Source organism: Hemitrygon akajei, chromosome 12 (assembly GCF_048418815.1).
Source record: "Hemitrygon akajei chromosome 12, sHemAka1.3, whole genome shotgun sequence".
NCBI lineage: Eukaryota > Metazoa > Chordata > Chondrichthyes > Myliobatiformes > Dasyatidae > Hemitrygon > Hemitrygon akajei.
In genome coordinates, this window is record NC_133135.1 from 30,556,355 (window position 1) to 30,576,594 (window position 20,240).

Here is a 20,240-nt window from a genome sequence, read left to right on the forward strand (position 1 = left end):
TTTAGACTGACAGAAGGGCTCAGTTTGAAATAATCTTCCTTTGTAAGACAAACCATTCAGTATAATGATTGTATCCAGGACTACACATATGCAAGGAACCATCTCCAGGAAAAGAGAGGGATGATAAAAGGGGAGCAAGATTATTCACAGTCTTATTGGAACAAAGTTTGAATTTTAACTATTAAGAGAGTAATCTGCGCTTGCAGTCATTTGTTCTCAACTCCGAGTGAAAATGAACTGAATGCTTTATTAAATGAGATGTTGACTTTGGATCTACTCAACTTGCCTGCATCCTGGGACCTTAATTAGCCTAAATATTAGGATTTGATATTTAAAAATATAAATCGGTGTGTTTACTGGTTCCACTTATCGGAATATAGTTGGTAGTGAGAAATTGAGGTATTTATTTCTCTGCCCTGTGATGTGAGCATATGTGCTGAGTTGTATTGGATTGAATTATTCTCTTTCACTGTTGTATTCCACAGGTACTTGATGCTGTTTTGACCCAGGGAAAGAGGAAGGGATATGACTGAAAGTTAATTTGAGATTATACATCAGTCCCTTCTCTCTGCCTTCACTTTTCCTTCACTTGCCAAAGATGACAAAGGAGTTGATGTTGAAATGAAAGGAAAATATTTGCAGTCTTTACATTTCCTAATGGCTTTATTTGAGAGAATAACCCTTTCTTAATTAGCAACATAGATTTCTTTAAATGTTAGATAATAAATACAGCAGTAAAATTAACAACACACACAAAATGCTAGGGGAACTCAGCAGATCAGACAGCATCTATGGAAGAGTAAACAGTTAATGTTTTGTGCCAAGACCTTTCATCAGGACCTAAAGGAGTGTCTCGGCCCGAAATGTCAACTGTTACTTTTTTCCCCATAGATGTTGCCTGGCCTGCTGAGTTGCTCCACCATTTTGTGTATGTTTCTTTGGATTTCCAGCATCTGCAGATTTTCGTATGTCTAACATAATCTATGATTTTCTTTTCTTAGTTTTACAATGCTAAGGGTGGTGTGTAGAACACATTTTTCATTCTGGAGTATCTGCTTAATATACTTAAAACTGGCAGAAGGCCAGAGACACAGAATTAGAAAGGAAGTACATTAAAAACATACTCATTTATGAAAAGCCTAACACGATTCTATAATGTTAATCCTTTGATTTATTTTTTTCATATTGAATCTGCAGTACAAAAGCAGGTCATTCGTCCTTGCTGGTCTCTGAGTCTTCCTCTTAACCTATCCCTATCAGAATACCATTTCAGGTTTTCTTTCCTACAACTTTTTATCCAGCTCTGCTTTATAAAATCTGTGTTATTCTCCTTGACTAATTATGGAAATGAGTTACACATTCTTCTCACTCTTTGGAAAAAAATGATTCTCTTATTTTTATGGTCAATAGTGTTGATTGCTGCACAGGTAAATACACTTTCCCCAAATTTGTCAAACTCCAACATCTTAAGAATTGAAACCCCTGGTCTTGGCGAACAAATAGGTCAAATATCTTTGATATTTATTATAACCCCTTATTAGCTCTTGTGGACTTTGCATAATCTCCAGTGCTTCTATATCAGTTTCTATAACCTGCAGATCAGATCTGCCTAATATTCTTTTCAAAAGTGATCTAGTAATGTTCTATAAGAGCCTACCATTTGCTATTACCTCCAATTTTATTCCACTGTAGCGGTGTGCTACACGCAGCACTAAAATAACGACACGGAGTCGGTAAACTGCAATCAAAGAATGTTTTATTCGAACTTCACAGCCTTGCTTTAAAGTCTTCCTCATCCCGCCCTCCCCGGGCGCGGATGGTCCAAGAGACACGTACTCACAAACCCCCGCAGGCTTTTCCCTTTGTTGCGGACCTGGCCTTTGTGCCTGCACGCTGGCTAATTGTGAGCCGGTTCGAGTGTGCTAGTAAGTGGGTCGCCACACCACCTGAAATGTATCCTTGGTGCTTCATTTGTATTTTCATAGGTTAACCTGTAATTCTGCTTTTATAGCTGTATTTCTTTTGCCCTTTATCCCAGAGATTCATTGTCCAAGGTTGTTAAAACTTTTTGTCATTATCATGTTCTCTACCAAAATACACCACTTATATGCTTATTGCAACTTAAATAATGTTATTTATTCCTTTTGTATCAACTGCTCACCTAGTTCAGTTTATTCAGCCCCTTTAGTACTGATTCCCTCATGTAAGTCAATGTAAACTCTGCACAATTATAACTTTTCATATTTGCCAGCCTTGAATTCTCATCCTACAAATCCTATATGCTGTTTCTGTTTCTGCCCATCTTGCTATTCATTTTGCTATTTGAATCATGCCTGCAGCATAATTCATGAATTTATTATCAGGATTCTTTGATATGAGCACCCTTACGAGCACTTGTATATAATTTATTGTCTTGGTTTTAGGATTATAGTTCAGGTCATTATATATAGTGGGTAGGCATCTTAAAGAGTGCGAGAAAAGTTGTAAAGCAAATGGAGTACAGCGAGGGTGTGTAAATTTTAAGTCATGTTTTCTCCACATTGCAAGGTATTTGGACTGACCTCAGTGCTTGTCTTGCAACTGAGCGAGAAGAAGTAAGGCATTGAATGCATTTGGAGAACCAGTGAAATACAGATCAGCGATTGTATGCAAAAACAAAGGATTTCCAACATCAACAGATTTTCTCTTGATTATGATTCTTTGTTCATTTATATTATTACAAACCAATAATCTGTGAACATAGGATTAACACAATCAGCACAGAAAGAGGGTTACTTTTTCAATTTTGACTGTAGGTGATAGGTCAGGCATTGATAGATAAACATTCTATGTCAAATTGTTTTCAATTCCAACTGAAGGACTCATTGGAGTGGGGAGAAATACACAGGCTATAAAATAGGAAACAAAATGTAGAGTTCTTAGGATAAAAACTCAGGATGGCAAAGATGAGAAGTGGGCGTGAAAGGGAAACACACCCAAAATGCTGGAGGAACTCAGCAGGTCAGGCAGTATCTATGGAAATGAATAAACAGTCAACATTTCAGGCAGAGGCTCTTCATCAAGACTAGAAGGAAGGTGCCTGAATAAAAATGTTAGAATCTGTAAGGCAACAAGCAAATGTGGTTCATGTTCGGTTTCTGAATGGCATTTGATGAGTGGTGACAACTCATTGAAGTAAAGTGTAGAGTTTTGCTGAATTTCTAACTATGTATTCTTCTCTTCTCTCTGCAAACTTTGCACAAATAAAAAGTTCCTGCCTTCCACGAGAGGGCATTTCATGACAAAAAAAATGCATACCTAACTGAAATCTCCCAGGCATCTGAACGAAAAGCTTTCGAGCATCAGAACAGTTGAAAATTCTTCATACAAGGGCTCCCAATTCTTCATCCAAGGGCTCCCTTCACCCACTTTGTTTTAGTTTATGATATCAAGTATGTTGGACATCGCTAAGAGTCTAGGTAACAAATTGGCTATTGTGATGAAGACTTCTGCTGATGAACCAACCATTGCCTCAACCCAGGCTATCCCAATACAGCTGCTATAGTAGATCGGTCCAGTAAAATGGAACACTTTTCAAGATCTATCCACGAAAAGCAGATAAATCCAGAGAGCAGATAACATGTTCATTGCTACCCCACTCTTCAACCTTGAATTGTCAGCAAAGCTCTGGATTCTGTGGCAACAATAATGCCACATTGCTTGTGGATTCTCAGTCTGAGTCTCATTGGAGTCATTCTTGACATCGTTATAGCCTTGGTCTAAACAATAAGAAAATTACTTTGTCTCTAAGTTGAGAGTGAATGCCATTGATATGAAGGCAGCATTTCACCAAGTTCTGGCATCAAGACACCATCAACACATTTGGTCAGTTCAGAGGAAGTGTGTGTGCATGTGTTTGTGTTCATTTGTGTTCGGTCTGATTAATATTCTCCCACAATCCTGATGGTTAGAGCAGAAGACTTTGACTTTGGTGCTAGAGGCAATGTTTAAAATAAAGGTTTTGAAGGGAAATGCAGTCAAATGGTGTACTTCATCCTGGATACTGTTGAGATTTGACTGGTACTGGACCTGCCTAATCCAAGCAAGAATTACTTCAAAATTCAGAAAAAGTACAGTTATCAAAGTGTGTATACGTTATACAACCTTGTGATTCATCTCCTCAGAGGCAGCAACAGAACAAAGAAACCCCAAAAGAACCCATTAAAAAAGACCATCAAACATCCAGTTTGCAGACAGAAAGAAAAATCGTGCTAACAATAAAAGTAAGCAAATAGCATTCAGAACTGAAGTTTTATGAAAGGCACAAAGTCAAACATCACTACAGCTGGAGCAGGACACAGCCTCAATTCAGCACGGAGCCAAGTATACGTCGCGGAGCACCGAGCAGAACCATTCTGTTCCTTGCCTCCAGTCATGACACCCTGGCCCTTTCAATTTGGCCGGGCGCTTAAATCGTTCAAACATCGGGTCATTCCTTGCTCTCAGAAAGCTCTGGGTTTTGGATCCCACCACCACAACTCGGCCTGGACCCCACCTTTCCAATTCAGCATGGTGCTTAGATCAATCAGACTGGGGCTTGCTTTCACACTTGCCTCCTCCACTTACATAGACCCATCTCTGCACACCTTGCTATTGTTAGTAGTGATTAGCTGTATTTTAGGGAGTATAGAGTCTTAAAGGGTTTCTTTTCACTGAAAGGGCACAATGTCATGTTTTAAATGTTATTGGTTCTTATTCTCATTTGTTATTTTGGGATATTAAACATACACATTATAGAGTGTGATAAGTATGATTTACTGGAAGAAACGTTTGCAAATTTTGCCAGGAATGGAATACTATTTAAATGAGTGACCACATATTGAAGCATGGAAGGTTAAAGGAGGTTTCCAAAAGATGTTGAAAATTGTGAAACATTTAGACATAGATGTGGAGAAACTGTTCGTACTGCCAGGAGGGTCTATAATCTGAGGAATCAGATTTAGGATATTTAGCGAAAGAATTGGTGATTTTTTAAATCAGCGAGATATGATTGACTATATAATATTTAGAATGCTAGAATTCTGTGCTAATTCTCCAAAATATATTCAGTGTACACCACTTGAGAATGGGTACAAGGCCAGTTGGTTAGCTTGTCTAAAGATGTGACATTGTGCAATTGGTGGTATGGTCATTTCCTGTGTTTCCTATGATTCTACTTATGATACAGAAAGTTGGCAAGGGTAATGAAATGTTAATGAACTGAAAATGGACCTAAATCTTGATAGTTAAATGAACATTAAATGATATTTTTCTTGTCAGGATCTGAAGACTCATAATTGTACACTGGTGGGTATACTTGCATTTCAATGGCTTACTTTGGCATATGGTGTTCAAATGTGAAGTTTAGGTATTATAATTCTAATTGGTGCACCATGCACCAATCATTTGGTTACCAGTAAATCTTCATATAATTCCAACGAACTTAAAGTCCATATTGTTCACTTGTTTTTATACCATTATTCAAGTGGTCCTGGTAGGAGCTGTAGGTAGGGTTCAGGAGAGCGTGGGGCTGTGACTCACTGCCAGGACATTTTCATAACTTTTTCTTTTAGCTGCTGTCACATGATGAATTGACTGTCAGAAAGGAGTAAATTTATTTACTAAGTGCTTCATTTTGTGTTGGGGACTTTCACAAGTTTTTTATTAATGATGGTAGGGTGCAAGATGCATAAAGGTAGTCACTTTTCACAACGCTGAATTATTTATCCTTTGGGAAGTTATATTGCTCTAGTTGTGCTACAAGACTTTGACATAATAATTTTAATAACAGTTTTGTTAAACTAATATCCTCTGAGAGTAATCACCTTTCAGTGGAGAATAGCTGACTTGCATTTCTGATGAGATGCTACTGTTCTCCAGATGTTAATTTTCTATCATGATGTGTTACAAGGCAAGGAGAACCAGAACTATAGTTTAATTGAAGACTTCTGGATGGTATTATTTCCTGTGGTTCTTGAAAGGAACATGTTGAATGTATAAAATAGAAAATGCATCTTGAGTTCCTCTCTGCATTGCTCAACAATGGAGTGCAATAATCCCATTTTTCAACATACATTTAGCACATTCAGATTTATTTCCAAACACATTTGCTATTGGGCTGACTTCGTTGCATGATTAATTGCATTGTTGCCCTGTCCAAATGCATGCTTCCAAAAAATGTTCATGATTAATCTTTCTTAAAATAATCCCCAATGATAAAATTTCAGATGGCAACAAGGTGTCATACAGGATTGAGATAGATTGGCTAATGGAATGCTGTCATAATAATAACTTCATACTCATCATCAGTAAGGCCAAGGAATTGATTGTCGAGTTCAAAAAGTGGAAGCCGGGAGAAGTGCACCAACCCTCATTGAAGGAACAGCAGTGGAAAGGGCAAACAGCTTTTAAGTTCCTGGATGTCAGCATCTCAGAGGATCTATCCTGGGCCCAACAGATTGATGCCATTCTGAAGAAGGAATACCTGCAGCTCTACTTTGTTAGGTGTTTGAGGTGCTGTGGTATGTCACCCAAGGCTTTTGTAAATTTCTCTAGATGTGTGATGAAGAGATTTTGGACTGATTGCATTGTAGCCTGGTATGGAAATAATGATACATAGGATCGCAAGAGACTGCAGAGATCTTTAGTCTCAGCCAGCTCCATCACTGCCACAATACTCCCCACCAGCAAGAACATCTTCAAGGGACAGTGCCTGAAGAAGGTGATGTTTATCATTAAGGTTTCTCAGCACCAGGATATTGACATTATTACTTACTTAAAATACATGAGGAGTAAAAATCTTTACATTATGTCTCTGTTCAAATGTGCAATGTGCAATTATAGTAACTTATAATAAATATTATGTGCAACAGAACAGTCAATATAACATAGAAATACAGTGGAGTCAGCATGAATTAAGCAGTCTGATGGTCTGGTGGAAGAAGCTGTCCTGGGGCCTGTTGGTCCTGGCTTTTATGCTACGGTACCGTTTCCCAGATGATAGCAGCTGGAACAGTTTGTGGTTGGGGTGACTCGGGTCCCCAATGATCCTTCAGGCCCTTTTTACACACCTGTCTTTGTAAATGTCCTGAATAGTGGGAAGTTCACATCTACGGATGCTCTGGGCTGTCCGCACCACTCTCTGCAAAGTCCTGCGATTAAGCAAAGTACAGTGCCCGTACCAGGCAGTGACGCTGTTGATCTGCCTCTCGACCAGAGGCCTTTGGGTTCAGACCCAGGGAATAACTGTCAAAGACAGTTTACTTAAAAGTACATACTGTTTATTAGCAAGCTTGCGTTCTCAGTTGGCTACACAAGAGTCTCTGCTCAGTGAGCTTGAGAAAATCTGCAGCCAAGTGAGCCCAGAATGCTGTTTGGAGCTGCAGATACACATTGTGATCACATATTTTGATAAGGGTAGACTGAGAAGCTTCTCATGGAACAAACAATTCTTTGTTCATACATTCTTCTCACAGCATGACTTGTCAAGCTGCTAATAAGTCAGTTAGGTTCTAGCCCTTTTAATTCTGCATATAATTCCTTATTCCGTCATTCCATGACAACTACAATTATCAATGTTGGGGTTGTTGTACATTTTAATTTTCATATTCGTGTAAGAAGGTTAGATAGTAACCCATGGGATAGGCCGAAGGGCTTTCTGCATCATCGTAGTCTCCATCCTCATCATTTGCACCTCCGTCTCTCTCAGGTCCCTTTTCTTCTAGGAGACTCTTTGTTTAAATATCCCTGTGGGCGTAGGGCAAAAGCACTGGCCGACAAGGGGCCATAAACATTGAAAAAGTGCAGTGAGTACTCCTGCGATGATAGCTTAATGTAACAGTTGCTGCATCCTGCAGAGATATCACTGAAGGGCCACAATCCCCCTTTTGAGCTAAAGCCATGCAAGTTGGCCCCGATTTTCTGGATTTTATTTACCTCCTTTTGTATGTAAACAGAGAGAGGTAATGTTCTCTGATTCATCTGGGATGTAGGTGCAGCATTCTTGTCCTGTAACGGCACCTGCACCTCCTTTTTCAGCCAGAACAAAATCGAGGGCTATTCGGTTCTGCAAAACCGTCTGTCATAGCGCCATCATTTCAGTAGTGATGGCCCTCATCTGATCCTGGATGCCATCCATTGCCTTAGTGCTTCTATTGGCCATCTCCTCCAAAACTGCAACCAGGTTGATGATTTCCCTTGAGTTGCATGCCACCCCATAGAAGGGGAAAGCTATCACCCTGTTGTGAGATTCCTCGCTTTTGCCCTAGGAGGGGAGGGAAAGGTTTTCAGCATTCGTATGTGGGGTACAAGGTCCAATTTCTGCTCTCTTGTTGGGTGTCCCATCAGCTAGCTGGGAGCCACAAATCGGCCCTTTCCCCACAAACCCATTGAGTTCGGTTCGGGGGGCGTGGTGGTTTGGCCATTGTATAAATGGCACAGGTGCTATTGCCCAGAAAGTTAAGTCCCCTTACCCTTGAAATTACAGTGGCAGATAGAATTTGCTTGTTGGTCAGATCTGATAATGGTGGAGAGCCATGATGTCTGACCTCTCCATGGATGGCTTTTTCCGGGGGGGGGGGGGGTACAAGTGTACCAACCATCAGAGCAGTGGCACCCACAGTCTCCAATCACATCATTGGTGAAATTTTGGGCCTCACTAGTCTGAGTGTCATTAGAAAAGGCCCAGACTGACCATTGTTCACTGCTGTTCAGCGGAATGGCTATTAGGGGAACCTCTATCCTTCCATGGGGATGTAGAAAATGGCGTTTTCCCGATGTTCGGAAAAGTCAGTCTGTTGTATCTGATGTGACTATCAGCTACTTGAACAATTGCAGAAATCAAAAGTATACTGTAAAGTTGGAACGAAGCTTGCAACACGGCCGCCGTAAGCGGCGCCATCTTAGTAGGAAAAGGATATGCTTCCTTTTCATTACTGCCATCAGGGAGGAGGGACAGGAACCTGAAGACCTACACCTAATGATTCAAAAACTGCTTTTCCTCATCTCCCATTAGATTTCTGAATAACTCATAAACACTGTCTCATTATTCTTTTTATTTTGCACAATTTATTTTGTAATTTATAGTGATATGCTTTACACTGTATTGCTGCCACTGAACAATCAAATTTCATGTCATATTGGACAATGATAATAAATCTGATTGTGATTATTAGCTTGATTTATTAGCTTAATGAAATCACCCTCCCTATTCTGTCCGTACACTCCACCTCCCTGCAATACCCTAATATTGCAGCACAATAATTACTCCAGAAATGTGCAACGTGAAATGGAGAATAGCATATATACAGTATGTACACACAAAGCCAGTTTCTCTCACTTACAGCTGTGTGTTTAGCAAGTTTGTTTAACAGGAGAATTGCCAAAACTTTTTTTATTTTGCTTTACTTTAGCTTTGTCACCATTGTACATCTATTTAGAAAATAATTCTTCCCCACTATATTTTGAATTATCAAATAAGGAAAAGCAATTCAATTTCATAGTATCTTGGCTACAAAACTAAATGTTGAAGAATCCAAAGGTATTCTTTCATAATCTTGGTCTTTTAAGTGCATACTATGGGATAATCGTTTCAGGTGTAAATTTCTTTTTTGGGTTTAATTAATTTCAATATAGGACTGAAATGAAATCAATACATTAGAAGCTTTTATTTATTATTGACAAGTTGAGCACTTCAATTATGTAGCAAGTCTTGAACATTGTCATCTTGACACAGGCATACAGATTGGAAGATGATGGAATTGCTTTGGGACTTCTCATGGCTATTGGATGGATTATTAATATTTTGCTTGAGAAATTGAAAGGTGATTAAGAATATCATAAGTGTGTTGATAAACCACTCCCAAACTGGTATAGCTATTCTTTCCACCCCACGTGATGCTTGAAACATCCATTTTGAATTTTTCATTGATAATACTATATTAATTTATTCTTAAAGAAAAGTTATGTGGAAGTATTTAAAAGCACAGTGTTTTTAAAAACACAGGAAGAGTGGTCACTGAACATAACATTTGAAAATGTAAGAATAAGTATCTTTATTCTTTCTGCAAACTTTGAACAATAAGAAATGAAGAACAAGAATTTATTTTATAGTGAATTACATGAGTATAATTAACCAGACTATAGCAAGGACATTGGATCATTCAACAAGAAATTTCTTAGCTAATGAAAAGATTTTCACAGTTCTGTTTAATAGCTTGCCCCTGAGGGTTTCAAATTGCCATCTGTGCAATAATTTCCTTTTGGACTTCACAAAAGGTTTCCAAGCTTTTGGATTTTCAATTTGATACATGACCAGAAGCATCTGATGAATATTTTTTTCCAAATTCTGTATAGCTGTATTTCTATTTTAAAAGGCATAGCTTTGACTCATTCTTTGCAAGACCTTTAACATTTTTTGGATTGTTAATTGGTATGATTTATATCTTTTGAATGAAAGAACTGTTTCCAAAAATCCACTATGGATCAACCAAAGGTTCCAAATGCCCAATTTACAAACACCCTTTTGTACAAGCAGTATACCATAATATTAAATTGAAAAATATGACATATATGTACATACATTCATTCCACACTTCTGTTTGGCAACTCTTGTGTGTTTTGATGCCATTCACCACAGTATTTTGGAGGTATGGTCACCATATCAAGTGATTTTTGTGTATTTTCCAACTAAAGGCACCTGTAAAAGCTAAATCTGTTCATAACCAGGGCATGGCCTGTATATATTTTCTGTGAAAGCAATTTATTGTACGCTACTTCACACAATTTTGAACACAACTGAATCCAGGGATCTTATATACCAAGACAAAAATACAATTTTGAAATGGGAGTCTTCCCATTTTCTGGTGCTCAACAATTTTTGCCACTATTCCAAACTTTTCTTCACATCAGTCACCTATATTCCAAAAGGGGATGAAGAATCTTAGTTGAACTTTGGAAATGGCTGTGAGTTTTTATTTGCAGTCATTTTTTTGTTTAGAGTAAAGCCAGTAAACATTTATTTTCTCTCCAGATTAAGTGGGATGGAATGTTTTAAAGCCTCTGTCCTCCAATACAAACTGAAGAGTTTACACCTGGGCAGTACTGGGATCAATGTCCTGTGTGGAAATGTTTGCTAATGCTGTTGCGGAAGGTTTAAACTAATGTGGCAGGGTGATGAAAGCAATGCAGAGACCAAAACAAAAGTTATCAAAAAGTCAGAGTGGAGTACAGAAAATGGAGGTTACTAGATTCTAAAAGGACAATATGTGTAAGGGCACTTCTCTGAATACCCATAGTGTTTGAAATATTTAATGAACTTGTGGTATAAATGAGTACAAAGGGGTATAATGTGGTGGCTGTTACTGAACTGTGGTTGTAGAGTAGAGATTGATGGGAATTAAATACCCAAGGGGAAGGTAAGGAAGGTGGGATAGCACATTCAAATAGAAATGAAATCAGGGTGCTAGTGAGAGATAATATAAGATCAGGGTGATAGTAAGAGACAGTTTAAGGAGCAAAATGTTCAGTCCAACTGAGTAGAGATTAGCAATAGTAAAAGGGTGAAATTCGCTGGCGAGAGTTGTCTATAGGCCACTGAATAATAATGTCACAGTGGTACGGGCAATAAACCAAGAAATATCCGATGCACATCAGAATGTAACAGCAGTTGTCATGGTGGACTTTAATTTTCACATAGGGCGACTGAATTTGGTTAAGGCATCCTTGAGGGGGTCTTCATGAAATGCATCCATGATGGCGTTCTTGAAGAGCATTTTGTGAATCTGTAAGGGAAAATGCTATCTTAGATCTGGTCATGTGCACCGAGAGAGGTAAAATTAACAATCTTGTAGCTAGTGATTTTCTTTGGAAGAGTGATCAGCCTGATTGAATTTATCATACAAACAGAGGGTGCAATATTTCAATCTAAAACCAGTGTATTATGCCTAAATAAAGGAGACTGCAGGATGAGGGAGGAGCTGACTAGTGTAGACTGAGAATGTATTGTTTTTGGTAGGACAGTGAAAGACTTTGAGAGATTTTTCAAGGTACTTAACAGGAGTACCTACAAGAGAAAATATGCAGAAGCACAAATTTCTTACAGGCAGCAGTGGGAATTGAACCCAGGTCACTTGCATTGTACTAACTACCACACCACTGTGCATCTTTTTTCCCCAGTCCTGATAAAGGGTCAGGGCCTAAAACATTGAATATACTCTCTTCCATAGATGCTGCCTGGCCTCCTGAGTTCCTCCAGCATTTTGTGTGTGCTGCAACAAAAGTATATTCCAGATATAAGCATTGCTAGTAAGGGTGCCAAAAGCCAGCCGTGAATAACTAAAGAAGGCATCATGCCTTCATGAACTAAAGAAAGCTCATGCCTACGAAGTTGCAGGAGTAGTGGGGAACCAGAAGATTGGCAAACCTTTGAAAAGCAACAAAGAACCACGAAGCAAACAATAAAGAAAGGGAAAATGGGTTATGAATGTAAACAAGCACAAAAAATAAAGCCAGACAGTAAAAGTTAAAAGGTCCCTTGGAAGATGAGAAGGAGGAATTAATATTTGGCGATGTGGTAATGGGCTAAAGCTGTGAGCAACTATTTTTTGTCTGTCTTCTTGTCTTCATATGTTTAACATGCCAAAGAGATGCTATGGATGCGAAGGGAGTTGAGGACCATTGCTGTCATGAAAGAAGTAGTGATGAGCAAGTTAATAGGCCTAAAGGTAAAGAAACCCTAGTCCTAGCGTACTTAAAGAAATGATGGAAGTAATAATATATGCATTTGTGATAGTTCACCAAAATTGTCTGGACTCTCTGGGTGGATTCCCAGCAAATTGGAAGATGGCGAATGTCACAGCTCTGTTTAAAAGAGGATGTGGACAAAAAAAGGGTAACTGTAGGTCAGTTAGCTTAATGGCTGTAGTCGGTGAAAAGCTTGAAGCTACCTTTAAGGAAGAAATAGTGAGGCATCTGGATAGAAATTGTTCCATCAGACAGACACAGCATAGATTCATGAAGAGCAGATCCTGATTGACAAACTTACTTGAGTTCTTTGAGAATTTAATGAGTGCATTGGATAGATGGGAACAGGTGGATGGTGTATAATAAGATTTCCAGAAGGTGTTTGATTGCCACATTAAAAGACTTCTATAAAATGAGGATGTTTGGAGTTGGGGGTGATATATTAGTATGGATAGAGGATTGGCTAACAAATAAAGGACAGAGTTGGGATGAATGGGTGTTTCTCTGGCAGTGAATCATGAGCAGAATGCTACAGGAGTCTGTACTGGGCCCACAACTGTTTGTGATATTATGATTTGGAAGGAGGGACCCAGTATATCTTACCTGAATTTGCTGATTACTCTAAAATTGCACGGCAAAGCAAATTGTCCAAGGATATGGGGAGATAAAAGAGATAAAGTTAGGTTAAGATAGGATCTGGCAGATAGAATACAATGTGGTGAAGGTGAGGTCACTCTGGAAAGTAAAATGAAAGATCAGAGTATGAATTAAATAGTGAAAGATTGCAGCATGCTGTGGCGCAGAGGGTCTTAGAACTGCTTGACCATGAATTGCACAATGTGGATTTGCAGGTGTAATGGGTTATCAGGAAAGCAGATGGAACATTGGCCTTCATTGCTAACGGGATTGAATTTCAGAATAGGGAAGATAAACTGCAACTGTACTTGGTATTGGTGAGACCACACTTCAAGTACTGTGTGCTTTTCTGGACTCCTTGAAAAAAGCTATACTGGCTTTGGAGGCAGTGTAGAGGAAGTACACCAGGTTGATTCTGGAGTTGACTGGGTTAGCATATGAGAAGATTAGGGAGTAAAGCCTCAAGATACAGGGGAATAAATTCAAGATGGAGATGAGAAATTGCTTTTCCAGAGAGTAGTGAATCTGTGGAATTCTCTGCCCAGGGAAGCAGTGGAGTCAGAATCAGGTTTAATAACATTAGCATACTGTGAGATTTGCTGTTTTATAGCAGCAATACATTGCAATATATAATAAAAAAAAAGCTATGAACAGAGGAAAATTAATAGTGAAGTATGTTTATGGGTTTACTGTCCATATAGAAATCTGATGGCAGAGGAGAAGGTGTTCCTGAAATGTTGAGTGTGTGTCTTCGGGTTCGAGTACCACCACCTTGATGATGGCAGTGAGAAGTGAGCACGACCTGAGTGATGGGGGTCTTGCTTGATGCTTGCTGCCATTTTTGTGTTTGAAAATGTTCTGCATGCTGCAGAGGCTAGTAACCATAATGGAGCTGGCTGAGTTTACAACTTCCTGCAGCTTTTTCCACTCCTTTGTAGTGGCTCCTCCAGATGGTGATGCAACCAGTTGGAATACTGCCCATGCTATATAGAAGTTTGTGAGTGCCTTTGGTGACATACCATGCCTCCTCAAATTACGTACATCAAAATATCAGATTCAGAATAGATCTTTAGAGATGTTGATAGCCAGGGTCATGAAACTACTCATCCTCTCCACTGCAGATCCATCAATGTGGACAACTGTGTTTTTCCTTGACTTCCCTGTCCTTAAGTCCATAATCAATTCCTTCAATCAATTCCTTCAATCTTAAAGGTCGAGAGAAATTTTGGAAAATTAGTTCAATTTGTACTTGTATGATTTTTGTAATACCATCTGCACCAACCTGAGAAGGTCAACTTAGCATATAGAAAATAATGAAAACAAGGACTATATCAGAGTTGAGGTAAAAACTATACTGCCCTTAAGTCATAACATTAGGCAGTATCTAAGGATAAGAAGCAGAGTACTTGACACACAAGATGAGAAAACACTCTTTCTGGTTTCATGTATATTTTGATGACTCCTCAAGCAAGAAATTGGAAAATGACTACTATTTATCAAAATATTATTAAAAATGTAGTTTCAAATTAACATTGGATGATACTGCAAGTTCAGCTTCTGGAGGTTATTGAGCTATTTATCTGACTGACCAAATTCATTTTATATGTAGGGTATTATTGCATCTTAGTTAAGGTTTACATTGAATCTCCTCAAGTCTGCTGTTGAGATGCTAATTTGTTCAGTTTAGTAACCGTGTAACACATAGTAACATTCGGAGGTAGTAATCATAACAAGATAGAATTCAGCCTGCAGTTTGAGAGAGAGAAAGAGAAGCTAAAATCGGATCTATTGAGATTAGAATTGAGTGAAGGTAACTGAAGAGGCATGAGGGAGATGCTGGCCAAAGCTGATTGGAAGGGGACCCTAGCAAGGATGATAGATGAACAATGGCAGGAACTTCTGGGAGTAATTTAGAATTACAAGATTATTAAATCCCAAAGAAGCAGCATACTAAAGGGGGGATGAGGCAACCATAGACATAAAAGTAAAAAAAAAATACAGCATAAAAGTAAAAGATGGGACATGCAATATTGTAAAAATTAGTGGCAAGTTAGATGAGCCAAGAATCTTTTAAAAACCAACATAAGGCAACTAAAAAAGCCATGAGGAAAGAAGAAAAAATGAAATAATAAATGTAAACTAGTTAATGATATAAAAGAGGATACCAAAAGCATTTTTTAGATATATAAAGAGAGGAGAAAGTGCACATTGAACCACTGGAAAAGGTAGTAATGGGAGACAAAGAAAGATTACCTGAATAAGTATTTTGCACTGTGGAAAACATCAGCAACATACCAGACATTTGAAAGAGTCAAGGGACAGAAGTGAGTGGTCATTGTTAGCAAGAAGAAGGTGCTTTGAATGCTGAAAGGTCTGAAGATGGATAAGTCACCTGAATCAGATGAACTGCACCTCAGGGTTCTGAAAGAGGTATCTGAAGACATTGTGAAGGTATTAGGAGTGATCTTTCAAGAATCACTATTGCTAGGAATGGTTCCAGAGTACTGGGAAATCATAGAAGCCATTCAACTCTTTAAAAAGGGAAGGAGACCAAAAAACCCAAGATATTATAAACTGGCTTGCATGATGCATGTGGTTGGTAAGATTTGGAGTCCATTATTAAGGATGGGGCTTTGAGGTACTTGAAAGTACATGAGAAAATGGGCTGAAGACAGCATTATTTCCTTAAGGGGAGATTTTGCCAGACAAATCTGTGTGATGGTTTGAGGAAGTAACCAACAGGATACTCAAGAGTCAGCAGAGGCATTTGACATGGTGGCACACAGGTTGCTAAACAAAATAGGAGCCTATCCTATTACATGGAAATTAGTAGTGTGGATAGAAGATTGACTAGTTGGCAGAAGACAGTATAGGAATAAGGGGGGTAGGGAGGAGGCTTTTATGGTTGTCAGTGCTTTGTAAGTGTTGGTGTTGGGTCTATTATTTTTCATGTTATATGTCAGTAATCTGGAAGACAGAATTGATTACTCTGTGGTCAAGTTTGTGGGTGATACAAAGGTAGGTGGAGAGATGAAGGGGTTGGGGGGGGGGGATGGAAATAAATCAGCCATGATTGAACGGTGGAGTAGATTCTGCTAATACTGCTCCTATGTCTCATGGTCTTGTGTTGTTTTGAGATTCTGTTTAAATTGTTAGGTCTTTGTATGTTGTAACAGCTGTTACAGCCAGTGGAATCTGTGCTGGCTTGAAAGGCATATTGTAGTTTCACTTTGGCTTGTAAGTGGTAAGGTTTAAAGAATTAATCATTAACTATTCGGTGATCAGTAATGATAAATAATGTATAACTGATGTATAATATTCTTATTGTTCAGGTATGAGCATCTGACAAGCAACCACTGGACAGATTGGTATCTGGACTCGAATGAAAGTACTAACTTCAGCCTGGAATATGGTACTTACTCGTTCGACTGCGCTACCAATCATGGTGATCCTGAGCCACCTGGCACAGTGCATTCAAACAGACAGTGAGTAAAATCATTTTAATGTTGAAACAAATTTTTTTCTTTGTTGCCTGGATATTTGTGAATATATTTGAATGCAGAGGATAGTTTGAAAAGGTGCAATATGCAAAAAACATGCATATTGGTTACAAATCATGAAACCGCAAAATTGTGTTGAGTACTTTTCACATTATAGTTACGATCTGAACAGGATTTCAAACTCAACAGAGAGTAAGAAAATTAGAAAAGCTTAAACACTATAATTTCACCATCCAGCCAGTTTTGCCACAAATCATTCATTACCATCAGTGAAAAGTAAATGTGAAAGACTACAAAATCAAGTTAGTGTAAAGGATGTTGTACCAAATTTAAAAATGAGTTATTAAGACATAACTTTGTTGTTAAGGCAGTAATATTCAAGATTTAACTCTGAATATTTGATAATGAAAGGTACATTACTCTTGGGAAAAGAACAGTGAACAGATGGAAAAGCACATAATATTAGAAAAGCCAACTCTTAGAAATTAATGACTGGAGGAGGCAATCCTCCTCCAAACATTAGATGAATTTTGGATTTTGGCTGTGAAGATGTATATGAAATATCATTCAAAAGTGATGGGCTGGATCTGAAAATAAATGCATGAAGTAGAATGTTCCCAGTGTACACGTTGTCTACGCAAGAACTTACACTCTTTTAAAGATGGTTAGGTAAGATGATGATTCTCAATATTTTTCAGAATGAATTTTCTGTTAGCAATGGTGTTTGCAAACCTGTGTCTTTTTCTTTTCAACAAGCTATTCTTCAAAATTATCTGAAGGAAAAAATAGCAGGTCAGACAGCATCTAAGGAAATGAATAAACATGGCACCAAACTGTACTGTTCCTAGTTTTGGTGTCACTTTTTACCCTGAGTACTGTACTCTCTTTAAAACAGGAGTTCCCAACCTTTATTATGTCTTGGACCCCTACCATTAATTGAGGCGTTCATGGCCCCCTGGGAGCCCCTGCTTTAAAGTCTTCCATTTCCACAACCCAACTTGATTCAAGCCTCTCCTCTGATCATCTGTTACTAAGGCGATCATCTCTGAACTCAGTTATTCAGTATTCCAGCACAGCTTTTGTCATCCTTCCTTTTATTCTGAAAACTATAAACCATCTTATCTCACATTTAGATCTCTTTGACCTGTCACCTCATTTGCTTCCTGACCTACAGTGTTCCTGAATTAAGTAAACCTACATTTATTTTAGTGATCATCTCTATTAAGTTGCCTGTTTTATATCCACATTTCTGGATTCTTGACCACCCCCAGGTTAAATTGTTTCCCCACTGGTTTGCTGTGTCATTAAAGATTCAAAATTATTCCTTTAATTCCACTCCTCTTCTTTCAGGTGCTCCTTAAAATCATTGAACTTTAATAAAGCATATGGTCCTTTTATCTCTTCAGGGCTTGCTGCAGCTTTTGTTTGTTCTTGTTTCTGTGAAAGCCTGGGATGTTTTTTTATTAGGTTAAAGACAGCAAATAAATGAGAAGTTTTTAAAAAAAAATTGGTTAAACATTAGTAAAAAGAGAAATCCAGCATCTATTTGTTTTTGTATGTTACAAAACCTTTAAAATACTTTGTCATATTGCATATTTCATTCATTTTAAATTTTTCAGTCACCAATGCAGAAAAGTATCAACATTTTTAAATTTTCCTTCACAATTTTTGTTTTCCTCAGCTGGATTATAATGCATATGGAATAAGCATGGCTGGAGATCTTGGCCACTTGGAAATCACTTTGAATATTTTCAGTGTTAAATATTGTAGAGTCAAGCTAAACCATTCCTAACTTTAAAAATCCATTTATTTTATTAAGGGGAAGTGTGACTACTGCATGCAAAACACATTGGTGTGACTAAAATAATATTAATAGAGAATAGTAACACATCATAGCTTTCACATCAGTGGTATTAGATTGCAAGTAGATAGTCTGAGTTTCATCTTCAGAATTATTCTGTGGCTAATGCCAAAGGCAGATAGAATGTGAAATTTGAATGCTAAGTTTGATTTATTTTAGAGGTGTAGAGAAAGGATAATTAGTGTGAATAATAACATTGAAGTTTGTGGAGCCATCTTATAAAAGGTCAATAGGTATTTATTTCTGATTCATGGATTTAAGTGACCTGCGCAAAGCTGCTATTTTAAATAACGTATTGCAACGAGTCGTGGTATCATATACATGTAGCACAGAAACATCCTGTGATCCACCAAGTGCATGCTGACCATCAAGCTCCCACTTACAGTAATCATGCACAATATAATTTCATCTCCCACACCCATCAAATTCTACCACTTAAACACACACTAAGACCAATTTATCTAACAACCTGTATGTTTTAAAATGTGGGAGGAAACTTGGAGCATCCAGAAATGTCTCGTAGTCATAGGGAAAAGAGGCGCTTTCCACACAGTACCAGAAATCAGGATTGATCCTGGATCGCTTGAGCTTTGAAGCAGCAGCTGTACCATCTGTGCTATTGTGCCACTCATTTCTCAGATGGTGGATTTGCTTAATCTGTATTTCAAAAGGTTTTAAAATTCATGTTTGGTCCAAAAAGTTTTTGAGTAGTTATTTGTCTAACAACAACAAAATTTTGTCTGACAAAGCTGTTTAAGAGTTCTTCGTGGAAGTAACAAGTAGGGTGGTCAATAGAGAGGTAGATGTCATTTACTTGGATTTTCAGAACGCAGATGATAGGTACCACACATGAGTTTGCTTAACAAGCTAAAATCCTATGGCGTTACAAGAAAGATACTGGCATGGATAGTGGAATGGCTGACATGCAGAAGGCAGTGAGTGGGAATAAAAGGAGCCTTTGCTGGTTGGCTGCCGGTGACTAGTGGTGTTCCTCAGGGATCAGTATTAGGACTGCTGCTTTTCACATTGTTTGGCAATGATTTAGATAATGGAATTGATGGCTTTGTGGCAAAGTTTGTAGATGACATGAAGATAGGTGGAGCCGTAGATGGTGCTGAGGAAGCAATGTGATTGCAGCAGGACTTAGTCAAATTGGAAGAATGGGCAAAAAAGTGGCAGATGGAATACAATGTTGGGAAATATTTGATAATGCATTTTGGTAAAAGGAACAATAGTGCAGAGTACAGCTTCCCCCCGCTATCCAAAGGTAGAGTGTTCCTAAGAAACCATTTGTAAGCTGAAATGTTTTAAAGCAAAGAAGCAATTCCCATTTATTTATGTGGGAAAAATTTTTGAGCGTTCCCAGACCCAAAAAATAACCTACCATATCATACCAAATAACACATAAAACCTCAAATAACACAAACATATGGTAAAAGCAGTCATGATATGATAAATATACAGCTTATATAAAGTAGAAATAT

General features: G+C 38.2%; 1 protein-coding gene across 14 annotated transcripts in view; it reads left to right on the forward strand.

Moving 5' to 3' along the window:
• The window catches only part of LOC140736838 (receptor-type tyrosine-protein phosphatase F-like), a 344,443-nt gene that overhangs the window by 71,680 nt on the left and 252,523 nt on the right, over positions 1 to 20,240 (forward strand). For all 14 annotated transcript variants that reach the window (XM_073062804.1, XM_073062808.1, XM_073062807.1 and 11 more), the window contains exon 2: positions 16,728 to 16,880. In XM_073062804.1, the coding sequence (XP_072918905.1) occupies positions 16,778 to 16,880 (103 nt within the window). In that variant the 5' untranslated portion in view covers positions 16,728 to 16,777. The remainder of the gene's footprint in view (positions 1 to 16,727; positions 16,881 to 20,240) is intronic.